The following is a 26420-nucleotide window of genomic DNA, read 5'->3' on the forward strand; positions in this document are numbered from 1 at the left end:
CATGTTTTAGGCGATGATTCGATGCGAGATCGGGGAAATGAGACCAGCGACGATTTGGGCGATTCGGAAAACGTGATATTTTATTTCAAGTCATGAAAGTGTCATTTTAAATTATTTATTAATTTTTTATCATTTTTAAAGCCTAATTTAATTATTAGGTGATTTTAAGATTTCGAGCCTTTCAAAACATTAAGTTGATTTGTTGGAGATTTTAAACTTTGAACTTGAGACATGTGTATTTTATTACTTTGGGAGTATTAATATTTTAATTATCATTTAATTACTTATTATTTACTTAATTAGCTATTTAAGCATTAATTCCCCTAATTTAAAAGAAAACACACACACACACACATACACACACTCGGCCATTGCACACACACTTGTTTCATTTCATTTTTTAGTGTAAGGCTAGGGTTCTTGTTGCTCTCCCCAGCAGCCATCCTCCTCTTTGATTATTTCAGCAAGCACACGTCCGTTTCATCAAGAAAATCGCGCCGCAATTTGTCCCGGATCGGTCCTCGCATCTCTCCGCTTCGATAATCGTCGTTTCGTGAATATAAGCATCAAAGGCATGTATAATCTTTCGTTTTTGCATCGATCTTGTCATATTATATCTTTGGATGTTGTTTATGCGTAAAAATTCATGTATGTTGTGTAAAGTTTGAGCAATTATGTTTTTAAAACGTTTCCTGAAAGTTTTTAGATCTCAAAACACGTTTTCGGTTGGTTTTTTGGAAGTGTTTTTAACATACAAGACATAGTATTTTTTGATACCTTCGATTTGACAGTAAATTCGTAATTTTTGGACAAGAAACGAGTGAGTTATGATTTTTTTCATGGGACTGCTCAAACTGTGACGTTTTTTAAATGTGTTCTTGACGTGTTCTTGCGAATTGTTTGTTGCAGGCTTCGTTGGGAACCTTCGGGTGATCGCTGCTGTGTTTAGGTATATTGGGTATGATGTTCGGACGATTTTTGGTGCTTCGTTTCGTGTCGTTAGGCACTTTGTTGCATTAAAAGTCGTATGAAGCGTTTTGGTGTCAAATATTCGGGTTTATGGGTTTTGTTGCGTTGTATGTTGTGCGTCGTTTTTTTTTTGGGCGTTTTGTGAGTTTGAATCATTTCCATAGAGAATTAGGATGAATCTCGTTACATCAGTTCGAGTCGTTTGAGCGTGGCCTTTGAAATTGCATCAAATGTGTTCATTATGTTGGTTGTGCACAGGGTTAGCGATGCAACGCTCACCAAGGAGCGCCGCATCGCCCGTTCTGCGCATGTCTAGCATCGCAGCGCTGCCCTTGTGGCATCGCAGCGCTAGACCTGTAGCCTTGCCAGCGCTGCGATGCTAGTTCCTAGCGCCTAGGGGCTAGGCAGTGCCGCAGCGCAGCATTGTCTAATGCCTAGGCTCTTGTCCATGACTTTTAAACCACTATTTAGGCCCATGTCTTCCATGTTCGAGGAAATGTTCACACTTCATATAGAGATTGTTTCGGTGTTCGATATCATGGTTTAGTACGATGATTAAATGAGGTCAAGTCCCGAGTGATTTAGAACGTCATTAGTAAATTGTCATTTCAGTGGTGAGCACGACTATTACGTCCAAGTTATGGAAATTAAGTGCATGAAATTGTGTTAGTATCTGCAGCAGTGGCCCCCAAGCGATACCCAATGAATCCCTCAACTCCATGTAAGTATGTTCGACCTACAAAAGAAAATGTTTTATTTTTTAGGTATGCTAAATGTCTTGTGACCAATTATGAACGGGTTTGGAAGCCGGTGAATGTGGCCGGTGACCTCTCCACCCCGATAAAGCATGACCGGGTTTAGATAAGGATTGGAAAGCGGTAAAGCATGACTAGGGACCAATCCACCCAGTAAAGCATGTCCGGGGATCTCATGTATGTGGTAGTGGACATCCTTGTCAGCCCAGTACTGTGGTTTAGTCTGATCAGATGCATTTATGTATGAGTCACTTGCTTCGAAACATATCGCTACGCAAAAATGATTATGTTTATGTATGTCCAAGTATGTATGATGCAAGCATGATTATGAAAAGTTTTACGATATGATGACACGTCTATATTTATTTAAGTATGTTCAAGTTCAAGTATGTACGCTCTACTTTTAAATGCATGTCGTTTTATTATGTGTTACTTATTAGTTCCAGTTTATACATGTCGAGTCTTTAGACTCACTAGACTTGATCGATGCAGGTGAGGACGATTATGAAGAGACGAGGGGTAAGGACCAATGAGCTGGCTTGGACTGCCCGGAGGCTAAACCCGAGGACCGGCGATGTTTTAAGAATTTATGAATGTTGATTCAAATACTGTGATTTTTACGTTGTTTAAACCAGTTATTTTTGCAAACTTTGTTTGTAATTGTTTTTATTTCAAATATTTTTAGTCGAACATATTATTTTTATCGCAATTTGAAAGTCTATTATTTATTTAAGAAAATTTTTATTTTTTCGCAAATTTTAAGTAGTTCAAAATACGGTACGTTACAAGATATCTTCACCTGTAGGCAAATGGTGAATCCTGACTACAATGCATTTGCTCTTACATATTTTGAAACTACATCCAACCTCGCCACCTGATGACCCTCGATAGATTCAGTAAACGGATCAAAGTGCATGCTAGTACGTATAGCCCCTACATTGTCTCAGGTCAAAGGACTAATGGTGAACAACCATAACTACGGAATATTCCACTCGATAAGTGGGAACCACTTAGATAGTCCGAGGGAGGGTTGCTCAGCGCATCATCATATGATCACCCATATGTGCGAATTGATATCTCCATGCCCTTGCCAATGAATCATGGTGTTTATATCATAGATACTAGTCTTAAGCTCAAGCGACCTTTATCCTTATTTTAGGCGGCTGATTCAACTATTACCTGTTTAGAATATACGGTACACTTCCTAATTAGTTTCATGATCTTACTTTGGGAACCTACTCTAACAATTTTCCATTTGCCCTATAGACAACTACCTATAGATCTTAGACCCATTGTTTCGCGATGCTTATCAAACAATGGTCCTGGCAAGGGCTACGTTAGTCGATCAACAATGTTATCTACGGAGGAGACTGTCTCTGTCGATATGTCTCCTCTTCCCACAATCTCCCGGATTACGTGGAACTTTCTCAATATATGTTTGAATCGCTGATGAGACCTGCAACGGTACCGGTGTTGTCACAGTAGACCAGGACTGGGTCAACAATTTGAGGAATGACACCCAACTCTTAGATGAAATTCTTCATCCAAACACCCTCCTTTGCTGCAGCTGATGCAGCTATGTATTTGGCCTAAGGGGATGAATCCGCTGTGGTGTCTTGCTTCGAACTCTTCCAAGAGACAGTACAACCATTGAGATTGAATACAAATCCAGAGGTCGATTTTGAATCATCCAGAAGCTAGAATCAGTGTATCCTTCCAATTTTAGTTCTCGACTCCCATATACCAAGAACAAATTCTTAGTTCTTATCAAGTACTTAAGAATATCCTTCACTGCTTTCCATTGCAGTGGATCGGGATTCGACTGATCTGCCTGCAACACTCAGTGCATATGCAATATCAGGTCGAGTAGATATTATACCATACATAATACTGCCTATGGCAGACGCATATGGAATGCGGCTCGTGGTTTCTATCTCTTCATCAGTCTTAGGACACATAGACTTTGATATAGTCACACCATGATACATTGGGAGATATCCTCTCTTGGACTTCTCCATAGAGAATCTCCTCAGTATGATATCGATATATGTGGATTGGATGAGCCATAGCATGCTCTTTGATCTATCCCTATAGATCTGTATTCCGAATACATATGATGCTTCATCCATATCCTTCATAGGGAACTTACCAGCTAACCATACTTTAGTTGACTGCAACATCCCTAAATCATTCCCAATGAGTTGTATGTCATCAACATAAAGCACCAGGAATGTTACTGCACTCCCACTGACCTTCATGTATACACAAGGTTCCTCAGGATTTTTGGCAAAATCAAACTCTTTGATATTTTTGTCAAATATTAGGTTCCAGCTCCTTGATTCCTGTTTGAGTCCATAAATAGATCTCTGAAGTCAGCATTCTTCATGCTCACTTCCTACTGATGTGAGTCATTCAGGTTGAGACATGTAAATCTCTTCCATAATATCCCCATTAAGGAACGTTGTCTTCACATCCATCTGTCATATTTCATAATCTTACCATGCTGCTATGGCTAGCAGTATCCTAATGGACTTGAATATTGCGACTGGATAAAAGGTTTCCTCATAGTCAATACCATGTCTTTGAGTATATCAATTTGCTACCAGTCTAACTTTGAAGGTCACTACCTTCCCATCCGCTCCAAGTTTCCTCTTGTAAATCCATTTGCATACTATGGGAGCAATTCTCTCAAGTGGATATACTAAAGACCATACTTGGTTCGAATACATGGAGTCCATCTCAGATTGCATGGCTTCAAGCCATTTAGATGAATCGGCATCAATCAATGCTTCCTTGAAATTTCTTGGATCGCATCCAAGAATGGGCTCTCGTTGGCTTTTTTCAAGAAGAAGGCTCAACCTATTAGACGGGCTTTAGATCCTTTCAGATCTCCTAGGAGCTTGTGTTTCTTTGATTGGCTGTTGGGGTATGGGTTCTACTAGTTGTGTAGTAGGAGGTCCTTGAATCTCATCGAGCTCTATCATCTAATAGAAATTCCTTCTCGAAAAAGGTGACATTCCTTGAAATAAACACCTTTGTTTCACTAGGATAATAGAAGTAATATCCAACAGAGTTCTTTGGATGTTCCACAAAGTAGCACAAATTGGCTCTACTATCCAATTTGTCTCCCACTGTCTGCTTCACGTAAGCAGGACATCCCCATATTCTTAAGTAAGAATATTTGGGCGGCTTTCCCATCAATGTCTCATATGGACTTTATTAAACAACCTTGCCGCTGTTTCAAGCGCATATCCCCAAAGAGATAGCGGCAACTCAGTAAATCTCATCATAGATCGAACCATGTCCATTAATGTTCGATTACAACATTCTGACACACCATTCAACTAGGTGTCGCAGGGGAGTACATTGTGAGAGAATATCATTCTCTTTAAGGTAGTCTTGAAACACAGTACTCAAGTATTCTTCACCTCGATCTGATCGTAGTGTTCTAATACTCTTTCCTAACTGTTTCTCTACTTCAGCTCTGAATTCTTCGAACATTTCAAAGGCTTCAGACTTGTATTTCATTAAATACACATACACATACCTCGAATGGTCATCGGCAAAGGTAATGAGGCAAGAATGAACAAATTTCGTGCTAACATTTAGCGGGCCACACACATCTATATAGATCAAATCCTATAGATCATATGCACAATTCACTTTCCCTAGGAAAGGGGCCTTTGCAATTTTTCCTTTCAGACAGGACTCACATGTCTCTATAGAGTTTATTTCTGATGAATCAAACATGTCCTCTCCCACTAACTTGTGCATCCTTCTTTGGGAAATATGTCCCAGCCTAGCATGCCACAATTGTGCTTGATTTAGACTATCATGTTCTCTTTTGTTTGTTGTGGAAATTGTGTTTGCTTGGACATTCACTTATCATTGCCAAAGCATTTTTGGCCTAGATAATTTCTCATGTTCAGGCTCCTTGCAGTGAAACATACATATTCTAAATTATCGAGCCTTTTGGGTCCTCTAAGTGTGTTTTGGAGCTTTCTTCTTATTGGGTTTGTTTTTGTGTAAGGGGCATAATATTTCTTTCTACCTTGTGGGCCATTTTTCGTCCCTGAAGAGTGGCCCACTAGAAAACAACATTTCTCTGCTTTATGGTGGTCTCATAAGTCATAAGAGTACTGACTAGCTCCTCAAAACTATCATCTATCTTATTCAAATTGAAGTTCACCATAAAGCCGTCAATGAGGAAGATAATGACAAAAAATTGATGTCATGAAGTAACTCGTTAGGAATCACCTATTTCAGGCCCACCACCTTATCAATAAACTCAATCATATGTACACCACGCTCATGGGCCAAAACCATATCTTGCATGCGCGTGGTCATGAGCTCCTTGAAAGTTTTGTGCATCATTGTACAAGTTTCGTGCAACATGCAAGAGTACCATGCAACTCTTGCATGTGTTATTCGAATGTCAGCAATATTCAATATTTCCTCAAACTATCTCTATAGTTCATTTGACATAAAAGCGAGCATATTACACTTTATCTTGCATATTATGGTCATATCATCTTGCATGCTTTGTCAATTCAGCAAGACTGTCATTAGTGTGTATTCTATTTTCTCCAAATTTAGAACAATTTTCCTAGCCAATCTTGAAAATTAAAGTGTTCGGTTAGCTTGTTTTAATAACATAAATGAATTACGTGACGAAATCATCAATATACTAATATGAAAACAGAATAAACATACTGACTATTTTAAAATATTTTATAAGACGTAAAATATGGACTTTTGTTTTTACGAATTGCCTCCCAATATTTTGACATTTTAACCACTATGTGATGACAAAGGAAAATCAAATTTCCTTAGTGAGCCCACAAGTCTCAATTGTGAAATTATGATCTCGAATAATATCAGCTAATTATAACTTCCAAAAGGTGGAGCCCAATTGCAACTCCTTGCAATTCTTACGTAATTTTTGCCTCACATTTGAGGACGGTCCAATAATATGATTCCCTTTCTCTTCACTTGTCGAGCGCGGCCCATCAATGTTGAACATTAATGTACGGTCGCCATGAGATCCCTCAATAATCTGAGCCGATGTCATGGGAGTTCCACATAGTTCATATCAAATATGTCAGTGGAAGTCACAGCTTTCCGACGTCCAGGTCTCCATAATAATAAGAGCCAGACACTGACCGCGGGTAGATTTCATCATGCAACCAACGTTGATGGAAAGCAAAAAATTATTAAACTTTCTTTTATTTATCTTTTTAATGACTTAATTTAAATTTTTGATCTCATCCAAAATGAGGGATTTTAATTTTAAAAATTTGTCTCATCATTAATTTTAAAACTCGTGTCATGATTGTTTGTATGATTGCCGGATACATGCAACTCTTTTTATGATATTAATAATAACTCACATACTGATTATTTATAATGTATCACATACATCATAAATAATAAATGATGATCGATAACCGAGCGCTAGTTGATCCGTACAAGCCACACATGGATCCATTTCCATAACCTAGGTAAATGCAGGGATGCAAATGCAATATTACATAAGCTTCCAATATTTTACATGTCTACAATCTTCAAAACTCCTTCCGAGGATCGACCCCACTGTCTTCAAATCTTGATCTCTCACTAATTTTAATATTTACGTTTAATATCCATGGCATATTGGGATACAAATTCAGGTAGTGAGAACAGACCATAAATCAGGTCCACTTTTAATTATCGAATAATCAAAAATAAGAACACGTAAAATATCCTAACATATACCTAGCACATTGGTCATGTCTCTCTCGAGAGCCTTTTAACATATAATATCATATATTATATAAATTCGACAATATCACATATTATCAATAAATTATGTATCTCGTAAATTATCACTAACCGCCATAATTATCACTTTTATTTAAATTCAAATAATTGAATTTCTTATAAAACACCATTTATCATAAATAAATTCAATTATTTATTTTGTAAGAAATTGATTTTATCAAAATTTATGTAGGGGTAAAATCGTCTGAATTTCAAAAATATCATTAGTCCCAAAAATTTTGAAAAATCAAAAAATCACCCGTAGGCTCAAACAATTCAAGCCTACGACCCAGTGCCGTGCCCGAGACTTTCCTGGGCACCTGACTGCAGTGCCCAATCCAATCGGGCGCGGCTGTGCGCAAGCCGGGCGCCCGTTCCCGGGCACATGCTCCAGTCGCCCGATCCAATTGGGTGCAGTTGTGCGCACGTCGCGTGCCTTGGCCGTGCGCTAGTCGTGCGCGCACACTGCGCGTCTGCCGTGCACGTGCGCTGCGTGCACCCCATGCGGCACTGTGTACAGGCCGCGCGCGTTTGCCTAGAAAAGTTTCGGGCAGACCCAATTTTTTTTAAAAAAATCTATTTTTTGAAAAGTAATTTTGAGGGGAGTTTTTCTTAAAAATTCTTACGAAGTTAGAAATAATAAACTCAACACGATTTAATTAAAACACACGATTGAGAATAATCGGCTTTGATACCATTGTTGGGATATCGTGTTTTCGCACCCAAGATGCAGCGGAAGTATAAATTTTTTTTGCTTGGGCGTCGTGTGTTCAAAAACATTCATAGGATGTTCTAAGAATTTTACTTTTGCGTTCTTAACGCTTGGACTCCAAACTATTCAGGTGTTTAGACGGATATAGCCCTTCTTGTAACTCTCTACGAGCGGGTTTCCTCCTTTGATCGCCTAATTAGGTCCACGATCAGAAACTTTGTTCCTCACTTGGATTGCACTAGAAATCGCAAGAAATTTTGCGTTGACACTGTTACCTCCGAATTTTCAAAATCCGGAGAAGTTGCAGCGACAGGGGCGCAGCGGTGGAAGAAAGCTTGATGGCCGAAATTCTTATTCAATTTTTCTTTATGGCCGAGAGATCATGATCTTGTAATTAATCATTCTTAATCAATAATCAAACAATTAATCAAGAAAATATAATTTGATTTTTTGGCCAACAAAAAATCTTCCAACAATCTTGTGAAGTGGTCGTGGGTTGTTTTTTCATCAAGAAAAGAAGGGAATTTTTGACTTTTGTGTGCTAAAATTAAGGTAGTAATTATGAGTTCTGGTACTGTATTTATAGAGTGAGACTCTAAATCTAATTAGGAGTTCCTCTCCACAAGGACTCTCATAATTTCATTATATTTAAACTCCCAAATAATTAATATATAATTTATTTATTAACCTTTATAACTACATGATATAATAATATCATGTACACATATTTTATATATAACATATACTAATTTAAAAGGCGGAATTTTTTTTAAAAAAGCTCACATTTTCGTAAATATCATTTAAATATTTTGCATGCATGCAACCCTACTGAAAAAAATATCATTTAAAAATAAGCGTAAATATATAATAATATAAAATAGTGCAGTTTAAAATGGCCAAACTCGACCAACAGAAAATGCCTAAACATAACGAGTAAAAATCCTAAAACCATCATCGCAACAAACCAATGTGTAAAAAATGCTCATGTCCTCTCAAAACTCATAAAAACATAATGTGCGGAAGAAATGTGGTCCTCAGGTCGTGCACGCACATCTAGTCCTGCCTACTCAGAGTTCAGCACCTCCAGTCTCCTCATAATCATGCTTACCTGCTTCACACACGTCTAGTGAGTCGAAATACTCAACACATCTGTACCGGGGATAACAAGTACATATACATAGCACACAGCAGTGAAAATATATAGTAATCAACATACCTTTCATGAACTTAAAAAAAACGTAAATGTAAATGTGCCATATGAAATCATAACATGTCAAAACAGCTCATCGTAACATCATATACTTATACCTTTCCTTTAATTGAATTCAGTTCATTAGTTGTGACTTTCGTAACATCGTTCATCATTATACGATGGATCCATCTACATAAAACCGTGGTACCCGATGGCTGTCGGACATCAGTGACAGTATTGTCCATCCACTGTGCCTAGACCTCATCATCATCATTTACATATACATCTTAAGCATTTACATATACATCGTTAGTCACAACTAATTCTCATCCTTTAAAACATCATCATTTTCATCACTTATCAAAATTATGCATATACGTAAATATTTCTTAAAATAAGCATGCAACTTATTTTTCATAATTTCATAAAAATCATAATCTTGATGCATAAACATTTAAAATTATTGATAAATTTGAGCTCGGGGCGCTGCCATGACCAAAAACTTACCCCAAGTGAAAAATGACCATTTTGCCCCCCGAAAACCCAAAATGATCGTTTTACCCCTGACCTCTAATTTTTTACCCGAAGCTTACCGAACTTTTTAAAACATCACAAAACATATTTAAAAGTGTTTCTTAGACGTAAAATGGAGCACGTTTCAAAACTTAACCGATTAGTTTTAAAACTTGAATCAGGGTCCCGGTTTTAACCCGAGTCGAAACGAAATTTAACCAAATTTTTCCCAACCTCTTTCCAAACCTTATAAACATATTAACAGCCTTATAACTTTCAAGACCAGCCCCTTAAACCCATCGACCATGCCCTTTAGGCTGCTGGAAGATTCTGTGCAAGACATCTTCAACCCCAATTCACTAAACTTGCAAAGTATCGATCCTAGCTCAAGACCACGTGGACCAACACCTAACCAACCGTACTAGGACAAAGTTCGACCCAAGAGACTCTCCTTGACAAAACCTAGCTGACCTTACTGCCACCAAACCCCAGCCCTGTGCGATACTCACGAAGGCGTTCCGCACGAGACCACCGAGTTACAAATCCACCTAGATCTTCAACCGTCTCCTAGACCTTGAATAGCTGTCCATGGACCTCTCCCAGCCCCGTCAGGGACCCAAGGGGGTCAGCTCCTTGGCTGGAGTCGAGCCTAGCACAACCCAAAACCTTAGATCTTTCCAAACCGAGCCACCCTGCAACAAACACCGATCGGCCCGTCAAAGTTTTCGACCAAACCTTGACTCTAGCATCTTAACATCATTCTCCTCAACGTAAAAAGCCCCTAGCATGAAGATCGGCAGCCCCCTTACACAATGATGCAAGAAAACATGGGTTACAGACAATAGGAATAATATTATCATAATAACCTACAACGAAATGCACACACACGACTAGATCGAAAGTTTTACATGCTTTCACACAAATTTTCGCACAATATCAGCATGTATGATGCACAAAGGAAGAAACATGCGTGGCTTGATGATTTGTGAACTAAACCTCAAAGAATCGCGCGTTGGGGAAGCACTGGAGGAGCAGGAAGGTATCTTGTTTGAAGAAATAGTGGAGGACCAATATTTTATTCAGCAAGGCTGCTGAAACTTCTCGAGAAAAGCTGCAGGAATTCTAGTGGGTGGGCAGCCAATGATTAGGTTTAGGGTTTAGGATTAGTTTAGGGCATATTTAAATGTTAAACAATGCACTAATGAGTCAAAAATAAGGGTTAAGGGATAGTTGGGCCCATTAAGCATTAAATCAAATCCAATAAGACCGAAAATGCTCTCGAAAAATATTATGTTTGGGTACGTTTTTGAAAATATTTACCGAACCCTCAAAAAGTCCTCCGAATAATTAAAATTTGCATACCGATTAAAAATATACTCTGTCGGATAATAATACCCAAAAAAGCTCGTTTCTTGAAAAATACACTTAAAACACCTTATATTAATTAATAAAAATTAAACATGTAATAAAAATAATTTTCCTGATAATTCACCGGTCTCCGTTCCTCGTTCGAGCGCGAAATGCATCTAGAAAACCTAATACGTGAACTTTTAAAATAATCGTGAAATGAATCCTATCATGCAATAATCATGCATTAAATGCATAAAAATAAATAAACACATAATTTAAATAAAACCCTAGATTGCATGCATTCAGATTACGTAAATTTAATTTCGTGTACCTTACAAATCTCTCCTCAAATAAAATTTCATCCTAGAAATTTAGAACATATCGAATAACTCCGGATAGCGACTCCTCATCTCGACTTAGTCTCCCAAGTAGCTTCCTCCTCGGAATGTTTCAGCCACTTGACCTTGACCAAGTGGAATACCTTGTTACGGAGCCTCTTCTCATGTCTCTCCAGTATCTGTGTGGGTTTCTCATCGAAAGTAAGGTGCGATGTCAGCTGAAGTGGCTCATAGTTCAGCACATGCAAAGGGTTCGACATGTAGTTTCGCAACATGGAGACGTGGAACACATCATGAACTCCAGCCAGATTCGACGGTAATGCAACTCTATATACGAGTGTCCCAACTCTCTCTAGGATCTCGAATGGTCTGATGAATCTAGGGCTAAGCTTGCCATTCTTCCCAAATCTCATCACATCCTTCATCGGTGCGACCTTCACAAACACATGATCCCCTACTGCGAACTTGAGATCTCTACGCCTCTGATCTGCATAACTTTTCTGACGGCTCTGAGCGGTCCACATCCTGTCTCGAATCCTTGCCACTAACTCTGCTGTTTGCCTGAAAATATCCAGACCCTTTGCTCTCTCTCTCCTACCTCATCCCAATACACTGGCGACCTACAATTCCTCCCGTACAGTGACTCGTATGAAGCCATACAGATCGATGCTTGATAACTGTTGTTGTATGTGAACTCCACAAGAGGTAACTTCGGCTCCCAACTGTCCTGGAAGTCGATAATGCAAGCTTGGAGTATGTCTTCCAGAATTTGAATCCCCCTCTCTGACTCTTCGTCTATCTGAAGATGGAAAGCAGTACTGAATTAGTACCCAACGCCTGATGCAGGCTCTTCTAGAACGTAGGCGTGAACCTCGGATCCTTATGTGACACGATCGACACTAGAATCACGTTCAGTCTGACTATCTCTCTTATGTATAGCTCTGTGTACTGAGTCATGGTGAAAGTCTTCCTGATCGGTAGGAAATGAGCTGATTTAGTGAGCCAATCAAAAATCACCCAGATGGCATTAATCCTCCAGTAGTCCTCGGAAGTCCTGTCACAAAGTCATGGTGATGTTCTCCCATTTCCATTCCAGGATAGGGAGTGGTCTCAGCTTTCCTGCATGTCTCTGATGCTCTGCTTTGACCTGCTGACAAATCAAACAAATCGCATAATATCTCGTTCCATGCCCGACCACCAATAAAGGGTATGAAGGTCTTTATACATCTTCGTACTCCCTGGATGGATGGAGTACGGGGTGCTGTGTGCCTCGATCAAGATATCTGATCTCAGGCAATCACTGTTAGGAACCCACAGACGATCCCTATATCTGACTATGCCGTCCATAACTGTATACAATCTCTGGCCCTTAGTCTCGTCCCTCTGTCTCCACTTCTGCAACTGCTCATCAGAATTCTGCCTTGCCCAAATTCTGTCCCTCAATGCCGGATGTAATGTCAGAGTAGCAAGATTTGGAGCATCGCCCCTGGCATAAACTGCAAGCTCAAATCTCTTAATCTTTTCCTGTACCGGTCTCTATGCCGACAAATGGGCAATCACTACGTAGTACCTGCTCAGAGCATCTACAACCACATTTGCCTTACCCGAATGATAGCTAATGTCACAGTCATAATCCTTCACTAGCTCTAGCCATCTCCTCTGTAACATGTTCAACTATTTCTGTGTGAAGAAGTACTTCAGGCTCTTGTGATCAGTGAAAATCCTGCACTTCTCCCCTTATAAATAGTGTCTCCAAATCTTCAGGGCAAAAACCATTGCTGCTAGCTCGAGGTCATGGTTTAGATAATTTTTCTCATGAACCTTCAGCTGTATGGACGCGTAGGCTATAACTCTGTCATGCTGCATCAGAACCGTGCCCAAACCGAGCTTCGAAGCATCTGTGTAAACCACAAACTCTCCCTGCCCTAATGGCATAGCTAGAACTGGTGTTGTGGTCAATGCTAGCTTCAGTCTGTCAAAACTCTCCTAGCACTCAGATTCCTAGATAAACTTGGCATTCTTCTTTGTCAAGGCGGTCATAGGCATCACGATAGAAGAGAAGCCCTGAATGAATTTCCTGTAGTACCCAGCCAATCCCAAGAAGTTACGGATCTCTGTCACACTCTTAGGCACTAGCCAATCTCTGACTGCTTCGACCTTCCTGGGGTCGACCTCAATACTATCCCGAGATACAATGTGGCCCAAGAATGCCACTTTGTCAAGCCTGAACTCGCACTTACTGAACTTGGCATATAGCCATCTATCCTGTAAAGTCTGCAGTACGATCCTCATATTCTCAATGTGCTCCTCCCTGATCTTCGAATAGATCAAGATATCATCAATGAAAACTATGACGAACTGATCCAAGTATGGCTGAAACACACGATTCATGAGATCCATGAAAATCGCTAGCTCGTTCGTCAAACCGAAGGGCATCACCATAAAATCATAGTGCCCATAATGCATCCAGATGGTTGTCTTATGCACGTCAGATTCTCTCACCTTCAGCTGATGTTATCCAGATCGGAGGTCTATCTTCGAGAACAGTGATGCTCACTGAAGATGATCAAACAAATTCTCGATCCTCAGCAACGGATACTTGTTCTTGACAGTGACCCTGTTCTACTCTCGGTAGTCAATGCAAAGCCGCATGCTGCCATCTTTCTTCTTGAAAAATAGTACCGGTGCGCCCCATGGAGAAAAGCTAGGGTGAATGAAACCCTTATCTAGCAAATCCTGAATCTGGTCTTTTAGTTCTTTCATCTCTGCAGGTGCTAGACGATAGGGTGCGTTAGAGATCGGCATTGTACCTGGCATGAGCTCAATAGAGAAGTCCACCTCTCTGTCTGGTGGGATGCCTGAGACATCGACAGGGAAAACACTGGAGAACTCACTGACCACATCCACGTCCTCAAGCCTCTGACTGAATGGCTCTGACACTGATACGATGCTAGCCAAAAATGCCTGGCAGCCTCTCTTCATAAGCTTCCTCGCACACATGCAAGAAATGATGTGCGGCAACTGCTGGTGTCTGGCTGACTCAAAAATAAACGGCTCACCATAGGGCGATCGGACAGAAACTGACCTCTGTCGAAAGTCTATGACAGCTCCGTTCAATGAAAGCCAATCCATACCCAGAATAATGTCGAACTCCGCCAACGGTAGCACTATCAAATATGCCTGCATCGTATATTTCCATAACTGAAGCTCCAATCTCGTCACTATCTGAGAAGTGAACATTTGATCTCCGGATGGGATCGATAATCTGAACCCTTAATCAATCACCACTGGTATGATTCTTAGTCGCTTGACAAAAGATTCGGATATAAACGAATGCGTAGCCCCTGAATCTAGGAATGCATGCGTGGCTTCACTGGAAATATATATCCTCCATGTGACAAAACATATCAAATCTAATCGCGTTGAAACTTAAGAATTTTCTTACCGGCAATTAACCCAACATTCTCGAAAATTACTGAATTAACCCAAACATTGCTCCAAAATTTTGAAATTAATCCTCAGAAAATAGAAAAATTTCCAATTAGCCCCCTATAGTTTCGAAAATTACACTTTGGTCCTTCAAACTTTTCGAAATTTGAAAAAATGGCTGCATAAAATTTTTAGATCATGACCTCATAAATTGCAAAATTCAAGAAAACCAAATATTAAATCCCCTAAATTTAAAAATTCAAAAATCGGCCCTTAAATTATTGAGTTATGCAATTACGTCCTCGAAATATCGGTTACTACAATTGGATACCTAAAATTCTCATATTAGACAATTAAACCCTTAATTTCAACTAGGTAGAGCATGTAGCCTAATTTGTTCTAAGTTAACAATCCCATAAATTAATTCTTACCACAAGCATAAAATACATGCAATCAAGCGATAAATCAAAATCTTAAACATAAGGGTTACCAGTAATCAATGTCGAATCTGGCTCTGCCTCGGCCTCCTCGGCATGCATCACATAAGCTTGGCCAGTAGTGGGGCCCGTGTTCTTAGGACAGTCTGCTGCTTTATGACCCTCCTGCCTGCAAACGAAGCATCTGAAGATCCCCTATAAACAGTTGCCGAGATAGAACTTGTTTCACTGCGTGCATGGCTATCTGTCCTCTTGCTTAGGCGCCAGGTCTCTGCTGCTAGGGCCTCCTAACCTGTCCCTGGGCTTCTGCTACCTCTGCTACCTCGGTGGCCCTGTATAATGTTTCTTCTACGGTTGGGAGCTGGACTAAGTCTGGTGCCACTTCCTCTGCATCTCAAAGTCTATATCTCGCAGAGACTGCTTCGCCTAAAAAGCGCAGACGGTGGCCTCATCAAAACCTGCCGGCCTCATCATCATAACGTCCCCGCGAAGGGTGAGTCTCAGTCCGTCCAAGAAATTCCTCAGCTTCTGAGCGACATCTCTAGCTATCATGGGCACAAAATGACAGCCCCTACGATCTTACGGATAAACTCCGCCACAGATGAGTCTCCCTGGCGGAGACTCATAAACTCCCTCATCAGGCGGCCCCTGACGTCAGCTGGAAAATACTTTCCGCAGAACATCTCCTTGAATCTATCCCATGTGAGGGTATCCAAGTCCACTGCATTAGCGGCTCCCTCCCACCAAAGAGATGCATCATCCCTCAGCATATAAATAGTGCACCTGACCCGGTCGTCATCTCTCATATGCAGATACTCATAGTGCAACTCCAGGGATCGAATACATCCCTATGCTAAGAATGGATCACTAGTGCCCCCGAACTCCTTCGGGTTGAGCCGCCTAAACTGCTCGAAAATATCAGCCTGAGGTCTGGGAGCCAGTTGTACCTGCTCCAATAGCCTATCCATACCCTCCAGTACACGGGTAGCTGCATCCATAGGCGGTGGTGGTGGTGGAGGGCCTTTGCCGCCTCCAAGAATCTCATGCTGACGATCCGCAATAGGAGCGTGTCTGAGAAGCATGATATCTGAATATAGCCCAATTTATAAACGTAACCCATCGTGCAATTTAATCTAGTTTTTTTTTAAAAAAAATAATAGGTCATTAAATCATAAAATCAGTTAAACATGCAATGTAAATAATCGTAAATCGTATATCACGTAAACATGCAGGTGATAACAGTAAATCGTTTAAAACATTTAAAACATAAAAGCTTACAGGCTTGAGGCTTGAAAACTGAGCTGCAGGAACTGGCGATGGCACAATCCTATACAGGACCCTTGCTCTGATACCAACTGTAACATCTACTAATTTAAAATGCGGAAATATTTTTTTAAAGCTCACATTTTTTTAAATATCATTTAAATATTTTTCATGCACGCAACCTTAATGAAAAATATATCATTTAAAAATAAGCGTAAATATTTAACAATTTAAAATAGTGCAGTTTAAAATTGCAAAACTCGACCAACAGAAAATGTGAAAACATAACGAGTAAAAATCCTAAAACCATCATCATAACAAACCAATGTGTAAAAATGCTCATGTACTCTCAAAACTCATAAAAACATAATGTGCGGAAGAAATTTGGTCCTCAGGTCGTGCGCGCATATCCAGTCCTGCCTACTCAGAGTTCGGCACCTCCAGCCACCTCATAATCATGCTCACCTACATCACACACGTCTAGTGAGTCTAAAGACTCAACACACCTGTACCGAGGATAACAAATACATATACATAGCACACAACAGTGAAAATATACTATAATTAACATACCTTTCATGAACTTAAAAAAAAACGTAAATGTAAACATGCCATATGAAATCATAACATGTCAAAACAGCTCATCGTAACATCATATACTTATACTTTTCCTTTAATTGAATTTTGTTCATTAATTTTGACTTCCATAACATCATTCATCGTTATACGATGGATCCATCTCCATAAAATCGTGGTACCCGACGGCTGTCGAACATCAGTGACAGTATTATCCATCCAATGTGCCTAGATCTCATCATCATCATTTACATATATATATCTTAAGCATTTACATATACATCGTTAGTCACAACTAATTCTCATCCTTCAAAACATCATCATTTTCACTATTTATCAAAATCATGCATATATGATGCACAAAGGAAGAAACATGCGTGCCTTGATGATTTATGAACGAAACCTCGAAGAATCGCGCGTAAAGGAAGCACCGGAGGAGCGGGAAGGTATCTTGTTTGAAGAAAAAATGGAGGACCGATATTTTATTCAGCAAGGCTGCTTAAACTTCACGAGAAAATATGCTAAAATTTAGTGGGTGGGCGGCCAATGATGAGGTTTGGGGTTTAGGATTAGTTTATGGCATATTTAAATGTTAAACAATGCACGAATGGGTTACATATAAGGATTAAGAGATAGTTGAGCCCATTAAGCATTAAATCAAACCCAACATGCCCAAAAATGCTCTCGAAAAATATTTTGTTTGCGTACTTTTTTGAAAATATTGTCCGAACCCTCAAAAAATCATCCGAATGGTTAAAATTTGCGAACTGATTAAAAATATGCCCTGACGGGTAAAAATACCCAACAAAGCCCATTTCTTGAAAATACACTTAAAACACCTTATACTAATTAATAAAAATTAAACATGTAATCAAAATAATTTTCCTGATAATTCTCAGGTCTCCGTTCATCGATCGAGCGCGAAATGCATCTAGAAATCCTATTGCGTGAGCTTTTAAAATTATCGTAAAATGAATCCTATCATGCAATAATTATGCATTAAATACATAAAAATAAATAAACACATCATTTAAATAAAACCCTAGATTGCATGCATTCATGTTACGTAAATTTAATTTCATGGACCTTACATTATATCACGATATAAAATATATACATGTATATGTAGACTAAGTTAAATAACTATTATTTAATTTATAAACTAACTCCTTGGTTAATTTAATTCTAGACTCATCTAGAACATATATGAGAATTTGTGCATGTTAGTAGTCACCACTACTAGCACAATCATTTAATTAACAAATTCCAAATTCACAAAATAATATGATTTTAAATTCATTATAACCTTGATTGACGATCCAAGAGCGTCGATGTAGCAATGATACAAATTTTGTTCATATAATGAAAGTTGAAAATTTCGAATATCCAAAGTTTCATTTATCAAATTTGGAACTTACCATATATGGCGGTTACTATTTTTGGCAGCTTCCAGTTTTGTAAACTCCTTTACTAAAACAGGAAGTTCCACTTTTTTCATTATTTAGCAACCAAACTAACTTCCATTTCTTCCATACTATGAAATCAGCTCATAAACTTCTTTATAAGCTTCTTGTTTGATCTCCATCAAACTAAGTAGTCAAATTCCAACTCCTTGAAATTTGGCTATCTCAACGGGAATACAGAATCCGATATTTGTATGACACTCAATGGTTCAGGATACAGCTATCTCTGGGTTTACATCTCCATGTGATTCAGAATAACATTTATTCTTATTCGGATTTACCCTAAATAACCATAATCTTTTCATCAGCTCCTTGATCAAGAATGTCAGAACTCATTTCTTATTGCACCCATCGAATCATGGTAAGAGCGTCTAGTAGAATCGCCCCATGATCCCATAGGTATCACTGATAGTGCCTGCAAGAACCTTTAGTCATGATTAGCGTACAGTACGGTTTCTTCAACACATATATATTGATTGAATCTGCAACCATTGGTATATCGAGAGTTGCATATGAATTCGATAACAATGTGATTTATCTTTGAGTACTAATAGTGTCATGGTATGTGCAATTAGGAAAACACATTTTCCTAAAGCACATTTCTTTCTCTGACCAAAGACTCCTTGTACTATCAACTCATCAGATCACATAGGATATTTTCACCCGTAGAAGAACGGTAAATCCCCGACTACAATGCATTTGATCCTATGTATTTCGAAACTTTACCTAACATCGCCACCTGATGACCCTCGATGGAGTCGGTAATCGGATCAAAGTGCATGCTAGTACATATAGCCCCTACATTGCCAATGGTGTACAATCATAACTACGGAGTTTTCCACTCGATAAGTGGGAACCACTTGGATAATCCGAGGGAGGGTTGTTCAGTGCATCATCATATGATCACTCATATGTGTGAATGAACATATCCATGTCCTTGCCAATAAACATGAAGTTTACATCACATATGCTAGTCTGAAGCTCGAACGACCTTTATCCTTGTTTTAGATGGCTGATTCGACTAAGAACCTGTTTAGAATATACGGTACACTTGTTAATGAATTCCATGATCTGACGTTACGACACAGACCTCGTAGTACCTATTGTATGTTTAAAGACTTTATCTATGCAGCTTGCATGGGTATACATATAAAGTATAATGCCATAATTGAATAAAATCGTAAAATATTATTAAAATACAGATTTTTTTACATTATAATCAAATAAACCCAAACTATAAGTTGACTTGTCGGACACCTATTCTAACACTAGATTCACGAGCCTTGATCAAAGGGCAACACTCTCAGAGAAACATTCAATTCACTCATTAAATAACCTCCACCAACACCACCCCATCCACCCCTGTTAAAACCATCCCCATCGATCCCTTCAAACATTATCTCGACAAAGGCACACACTTACACACTCAAATTTACGTGAAAAAGTTTCCCCAGGGATGGAAGGATCGAGAAAGTGCAGCAGGGTGATGGTGACGTCACTTTTGAGTGTGGTCTCGAGCAAGCCCATCGAGCCCGGAAAGGTCCACAAATTCTCAAAGTTGGATCAGGAGATGGGCTTACGGAAGGTCCAAGCTATTTTCTACTACCAGTCCAACCCATTTATCCACGGGCCGATGTCGGACCAGCTCGATAATCTCCGGGTCTCGTTGTCCCAGTTGCTGAATGATTACCCTGTGGTTACGGGTCGTTTGACCCGAGACCCGAAAGATGGTTGGTGGCAGATCAAGTGTGATGATGCTGGGCTTAGGATGCTTAGGGCCAAGGTGGATACCGCGATGGATGAATGGCTGAGATCTGCAGATGCCGAGGAGGAACAAGATCTGATGGTGTGGGAGGACATGCCCCAAAATCCGAGCTTCTGGTCTCCCTTTCGGATCCAGGTAAATTATGGATACTATGTTTTTTATTTGATTTTGTGGACAATTTAATTGTCGAGAGGGTTTCACAAGTCTTTATTTTTTAGATAGGTTAACTTACCGATATTCACAATAAAAAGTAAAATTTTTAGCATAAAAAATAATATTTTTTAATTGATGACACAAATAAGAGATCCGTCTCATAAAATACGACATGTGATCGTCTCACCCAAATTTTTGTCATTGTTAACATAGGGACGAATTAATTCGGGAAGATTAGGTAAAAAAATGGATACTATGATTAAATTTTTAATATATTGTTATTATTAATCTAATTTTGATATTGCTAGGGTAGAATTAAATGGGACAAATTTTGGTAGATAACTTTCCATATAATTCGATTTCAAAATATGGATTACTCGTTCTTAAATACTGTCTCACGTATATATGATTTCCGGTACACTCCAATTTAAAGATGCGATCTACGCATTTTTTTAGAAAATATTACTTCTACTTTGTTCGTTTTTATGTTCGAAATTGAGTTTTAGGAAAAATAGTTTTAAATCCTTTATTTTGTAATTTGTTTTTTTTGTTTTTGCTTGGAATACCTTGTGACGCCTACACATCAATGTCATGTCGGCCTTACGTCGGTAACACATGAAAAACGAACTAAAATTTTGAAAAGTAAAATAAAAATTAAGACAGGGACTAAAACGGACTAAAACGTACCAAAATGCAAAAGGATGGGACCCAATTTTGTTTTTTAACCCGACATGATCTGACACGAAAAAAATCAAGTTTGGGTCGTTTTTTTCAGGTTCGGGTCGGGTCCGATTGGGTGAGTTCGGGTTAGTGTCAGGTTAGACTGGTTCCGGGTTGGGTCGCGGGTTGACCCGAAAACTTTTTTTTGAAAATATTACATATATTTTTATATATTGCATGTTTGAACAAAATTTATTGTATATTTATATGACAAATTTTCATCATTTAATATTTATTTTGTATATTTTTTTATTTTTTTTAACAATTGTTTATTTGATTTAGTAAATATACTTTAATTTTTTACAATTAAATTTTCAAATTTAAATCGAAATTTTGTTGTTATGTGTTTAAATTAAAATATTATTATTATTTTTTATTTTTTCAAATTTTTTTCATTAATTTTTTTAAAAAAATAAATAAAATTCGGGTTAGGCGGGTGTTAGACGGGTTGAGTTGGGTTAGACGGGTTCATGTTCGGGTTGGGAGTTTTCGGGTTGCTTCGGGATTGGTTGAAAAAAAATAAAAAAATTTTGTGGGTTGACCCGAAACCCGATCCACTCGACCAGATTGACACCCCTACGGTTAGTACTACGAATATATTTCGCCCCTTTTTTGTAATTTTTAGATGACATATTAGGTCTTTTATCCGGCTCATTCTTTATTACGTACTATATTTTTATTTATTTAAATAAAAATATATTAATATTATATGACTACAAACCAAGGAATTGATTTCATAATAAATATTTGTTCCATTCAAAAATTAATCTAATAATTTTAAAAAACAAATTAATCTAATAATTTTAATAAAAAAATACATAATATTTTATTTCATTCTCAATTTTGAATTAAATTAATTATGAAAACCACTCCAAATTGACTTTTTTCCAGTTGACAATAATTTTTTGTATGACTAAGAGGAGTAATTAATTTTGATCTTTTTTAAGCAAGCAGATAAAAATATCTCTTCTTTCAGCTAAGTAAAATTACTATGAAAATTATTTTGTAAATTTCTAATTCACCTAGCATGCAAAATATTTTCTTCTATTATTGAAATTCCTAATTTAGTAAAACTTTAAGTGAAACAGTACTTTTAATATTATTACTTTGAATATTTTGAATGTGGAGGCATGGCTATTGCCCTCAGATGCCATCACATGCATGCAGACATAACAAGTGCAATCCTACTGATCAAATCTTGGACCGATGTTCACCGCGGTCAGCCGCTACTCCATCCCCCTATCTTCCAACTCTCGACGCCTCCCACGGTCCACTGGATCCCTCCACTTGAAACAGCGCCGAACCATACAATCCCTCGAAAAATGGCAACTCTAACAATGTTGTTCTCCAGCAACTCTGTCGAAAAATGCATGTCACTAGTTCGAAACCAGTGCCCAAATGCCGATCCCTTTGACGCCCTAGTAGCTTTGCTATGGTTGCGCATCACGAGTTGGCAGAAGCCGATATCTTTTGATGGCCGGAAATGCTCGCTTTCGGTATGCATGGACTCGAGAAATCGTGGGCCTAAGTCCGTGCCACTTGGTTATTTTGGGAATGCAATGAGTTTCTCATCACTCTCGGTAGACGAGGAGGATTTGAACATCAGTGATATCGGAAAAGTGGCTAGTTCCATCCACTCACACGTCGCGGATCTGAAGGGAGATAACAAACCCTATGGCATATGTGATTCCGAGTTAACATGCATTAACATGGAACACATACTTGATGTGGATAACGGGCAGTCGCTCGCGTATGCCGCGAGATTTGACAAAGGGAATGTGCCGGTGCATGTGAGTTGTAGTGTGGGGAGTGAGGAAGGGCAAGGTTTGATTATGGTGATGCCTGCACGAGAACCCGGATTAGGGCGAACTGTCTCCGTTAAACTGCCGGAGGACCAAATTGTGAACCTACGGAAGGATCACGCGATACTAGAATTCGAGCCTACGATGATGGTCAGTGGAAAGCTATGAATCGTCTTTTTTTGGATGAGTTTGAGCAAAAAATTATTGTGACCTTATTTTATTTTGTGACCTTATTTTATTTCAGTCATATATAGATTGCAGCATGAGATATACGACTTGTTATTACAAGAAAAATATCTAATCTATTGGACTCCTCACTCCTTCATACAGTCCAACACAAATTTCTTGATCATACCAAATTTGTGTTAGGAAATGTACGTAGGAGGACGTTATGTTACTTCCAATGTTCAGATTTGGCAACGGAACACAACATTAGTAACGGATTTTTCCGTCACGAATATTTGTAGCGATAAAGGTATTACGGATTTAAATTTTTTCTCATTACTTTCGTCATTTATACATTAGAACTTGGAGACCTACAAATAAGGGGAAAAAAACTGTAAGCCGAATATAGCTTAAAAACATTTATATTCCGCATGATAGTTAATTATTCGTTGTTGGGACCGAACTGTCACGTCCCGCGCCCTGAGTATTCGACATCGACTTTGTTTAGCAAATAAAATTCGGAAATGATAAGTCTTGTAGTAAAATATAATCTTGAAAGAAAACATGTCTTGCATTGCAAAACACAAATTTATCTCTTAAATTCTTTTTCTTTTTGATAAGATTGTGTGCATAACAATTTTGTCTTTCTAGAAAATTGAGTTTCTTAAAATCTATATTTGATCACTACAACAAATATGGGTTTTCGCGACATGCATATATTCAATCCTCAGCGTACATTGAGACCTGCACAATATTCACAAGCTGTTGAAAGTCTGAAGATATCCAAGCGTGAACCGTGTGCTGCAGTTAATACTTTTTGCGGCATGCAATATACATTGTAATTGATAGTATTTGCGGCGTTCACTGTAAGCAGGCATTAGTATTATTCTCGACTTGTGCTATGTGCTACAATTCATATTTAGAACGGCGTGCAAGACACGCCATATTTAGTATTATCCGTAGCATGCAAAGTGTGCGATTAATAAGGTTGAAGGATCGTCTGCTGGGCACCTTGAGGTGCGTCAAACAAAATATTCTTCAATTAGCTGCAATAGCTCGTGTTCTAAGAATGTTAACGCCGATGAATTAAATCGAGCTTGGTTTTAAAAAAGCGGAATAAACTCGAAGTAATCCTTCGTGAAGAACACTGTTATATTTGAAAACATTTTAACTTATGTAAACTGAATAACTGAAAAGCATATGATCAGTTCTCGGATGTATCAGTTCAGTTATGGTAAGAACTGAACTGATAACATTTCGAACTAATCAAATCAGTTTGAAAACAACAGTTAATCAATTAAGTACACAAGATATGTTTATGGATGTTCGGAGACTTGAAAAGATCCTACGTCACCCCTTCTACCACCTCGGGTAGGATTCACTAGAAGACTTTGATCTATACAACACATTGTACAAATCCACTCAGCTTAGGACTTACAATACTGCCTAATCTGAACTCCTAACATAGACTGAAGGCATCACTTTTCAGCCAACACTTCTTTAACGTCTGTGTGACAAACACTACATGCACAAGTTTAATGTCTTTGTGCAAGACTACATTTGAGTGGTGGTGTGTGTGCGTGTGTGAGAAATGAACAAGAAATACACCACGAAGGTGTTCTCACACACTGAAAGAAGTAAGCATCTAAACTAAGCTGATATGACTTGAGTATTACCTTCGGGCTGATTGCTTCTGAAAACTGAAGCAAATAAGCGTGCATTTTCTTTTTCCACACTCTTGTGTTTATGATTTTGCTGACGGTCTTGAGCTTGTATTTATAGAGGCATTGAAAGCGTACTTCAAGACTCATCACATGTGATCGTTGCAGCTTGAATGTGTTCCTTGATATATGTGTCTCGACTTTTCCGATATGCCTCCAGGAATCTCTCGGTTTTAATCTTTATTGCAACCTTCATTATTGTACCTTTGATCGTACAGATGATTTTGTATCTTTGTGCGTAGCTGGAATCCATTTAGATTAGCTTGTCTTGATCTGCAACTGATTGATTCCTAACTGATGCTCTTAACTGGTCATCTGAACTGATCTTCAGTTGGGCTGGTGAAATCAGTTAACTCGTCAGTTGAACTGGTCAGCTGGCTCTTCATCAGTTGAGCACTTCATCAGCTGGCCGGGCTTATGAAGTTCTAATGCTGAACCACCTATCAGCTGGACAATCAGTTAAACTGTTCTTTGATAAATCAGTTGTGGTGATTCAGTTTGGTCGATCAGTTGATGTTTTCAGTTTACGTCTTGATAGCTTCAATTTTGGCTGGTTTAACTGATCAATTCGAAACCTGATCCGTTTCACTTTCTCCGCACTTAGGTAAATCATTAGAAAACAAATAACAAATTTCGTTAACATTAAAATTAAGATTGAGAACATGAAATGTTCCAACAATCTCCCCCTTTTTGATGATCACAAAACATGAACAATTAAAGCGATAAAAGATATTTTCAGTTCAAAACTGAATAAAAAAGCGGATTTTAAAAATAATTTTCAGTTATAGAGTAAAAGAAAACTCCCCCTCAATAACTGAAAAAAACGGGTTAAAACAAATTTTCAGTTTGAGGGTAAAAGAAAGCTCCCGCTCAATAACTGAATTAAAAACCTCATTTGAAATCAACATTTAAATAAGCACAAATTTAAGTAGTGTAGGCAATAAGTCTGGAGATATCAGTTTATTTACACCAAAACTCAACTGGATGAACATGATATTTATTTAATCAAATAAACTTCCTTGTATTTTACATTTAAGTACAATCGGTTGTAAGGAAAATTGCTATTACAATATCATTTTAAATAACATCAGTTATCATTCAGTTTGTGCATGACAGAACTGGATATGCCAACAACTGGTTGCGTTCACCACTTGAAATGTTGCACTGATCGTGAGTTTCTTTGCCAGAAGAACAACTAATTTGCCTTGAACTTGATCTCTTTGCTGACTAACTGGTCAAGCTGACTCAAATTAACTCAACTGATGCTGAACCGCATTGATCTGATATATCAATGGAAC

At 38.4% G+C, this 26420-nt stretch overlaps 1 protein-coding gene across 1 annotated transcript; it reads left to right on the forward strand.

The window, feature by feature from the left end:
• The first annotated feature begins 20177 nt into the window (after positions 1-20177).
• LOC142551181 (stemmadenine O-acetyltransferase-like) lies at positions 20178-23429 on the forward strand. Its single transcript, XM_075660269.1, has 2 exons — positions 20178-20702; positions 22547-23429. Exons 1-2 carry the CDS (start codon positions 20253-20255, stop codon positions 23402-23404), a joined length of 1308 nt encoding a protein of 435 aa, XP_075516384.1. The 5' UTR covers positions 20178-20252; the 3' UTR covers positions 23405-23429.
• Positions 23430-26420: the final 2991 nt, after the last annotated feature.

Source organism: Primulina tabacum, chromosome 7 (assembly GCF_025594145.1).
Source record: "Primulina tabacum isolate GXHZ01 chromosome 7, ASM2559414v2, whole genome shotgun sequence".
NCBI lineage: Eukaryota > Viridiplantae > Streptophyta > Magnoliopsida > Lamiales > Gesneriaceae > Primulina > Primulina tabacum.

Coding starts and splice junctions, on each gene's coding strand:
- LOC142551181 (XM_075660269.1), top strand. CDS start 20,253: ATGGAAGGATCGAGAAAGTGCAGCAGGGTGATGGTGACGTCACTTTTG. Junction 20,703..22,546: donor CCTTTCGGATCCAGGTAAAT/TATGGATACTAT, acceptor TATTACTTTGAA/TATTTTGAATGTGGAGGCAT.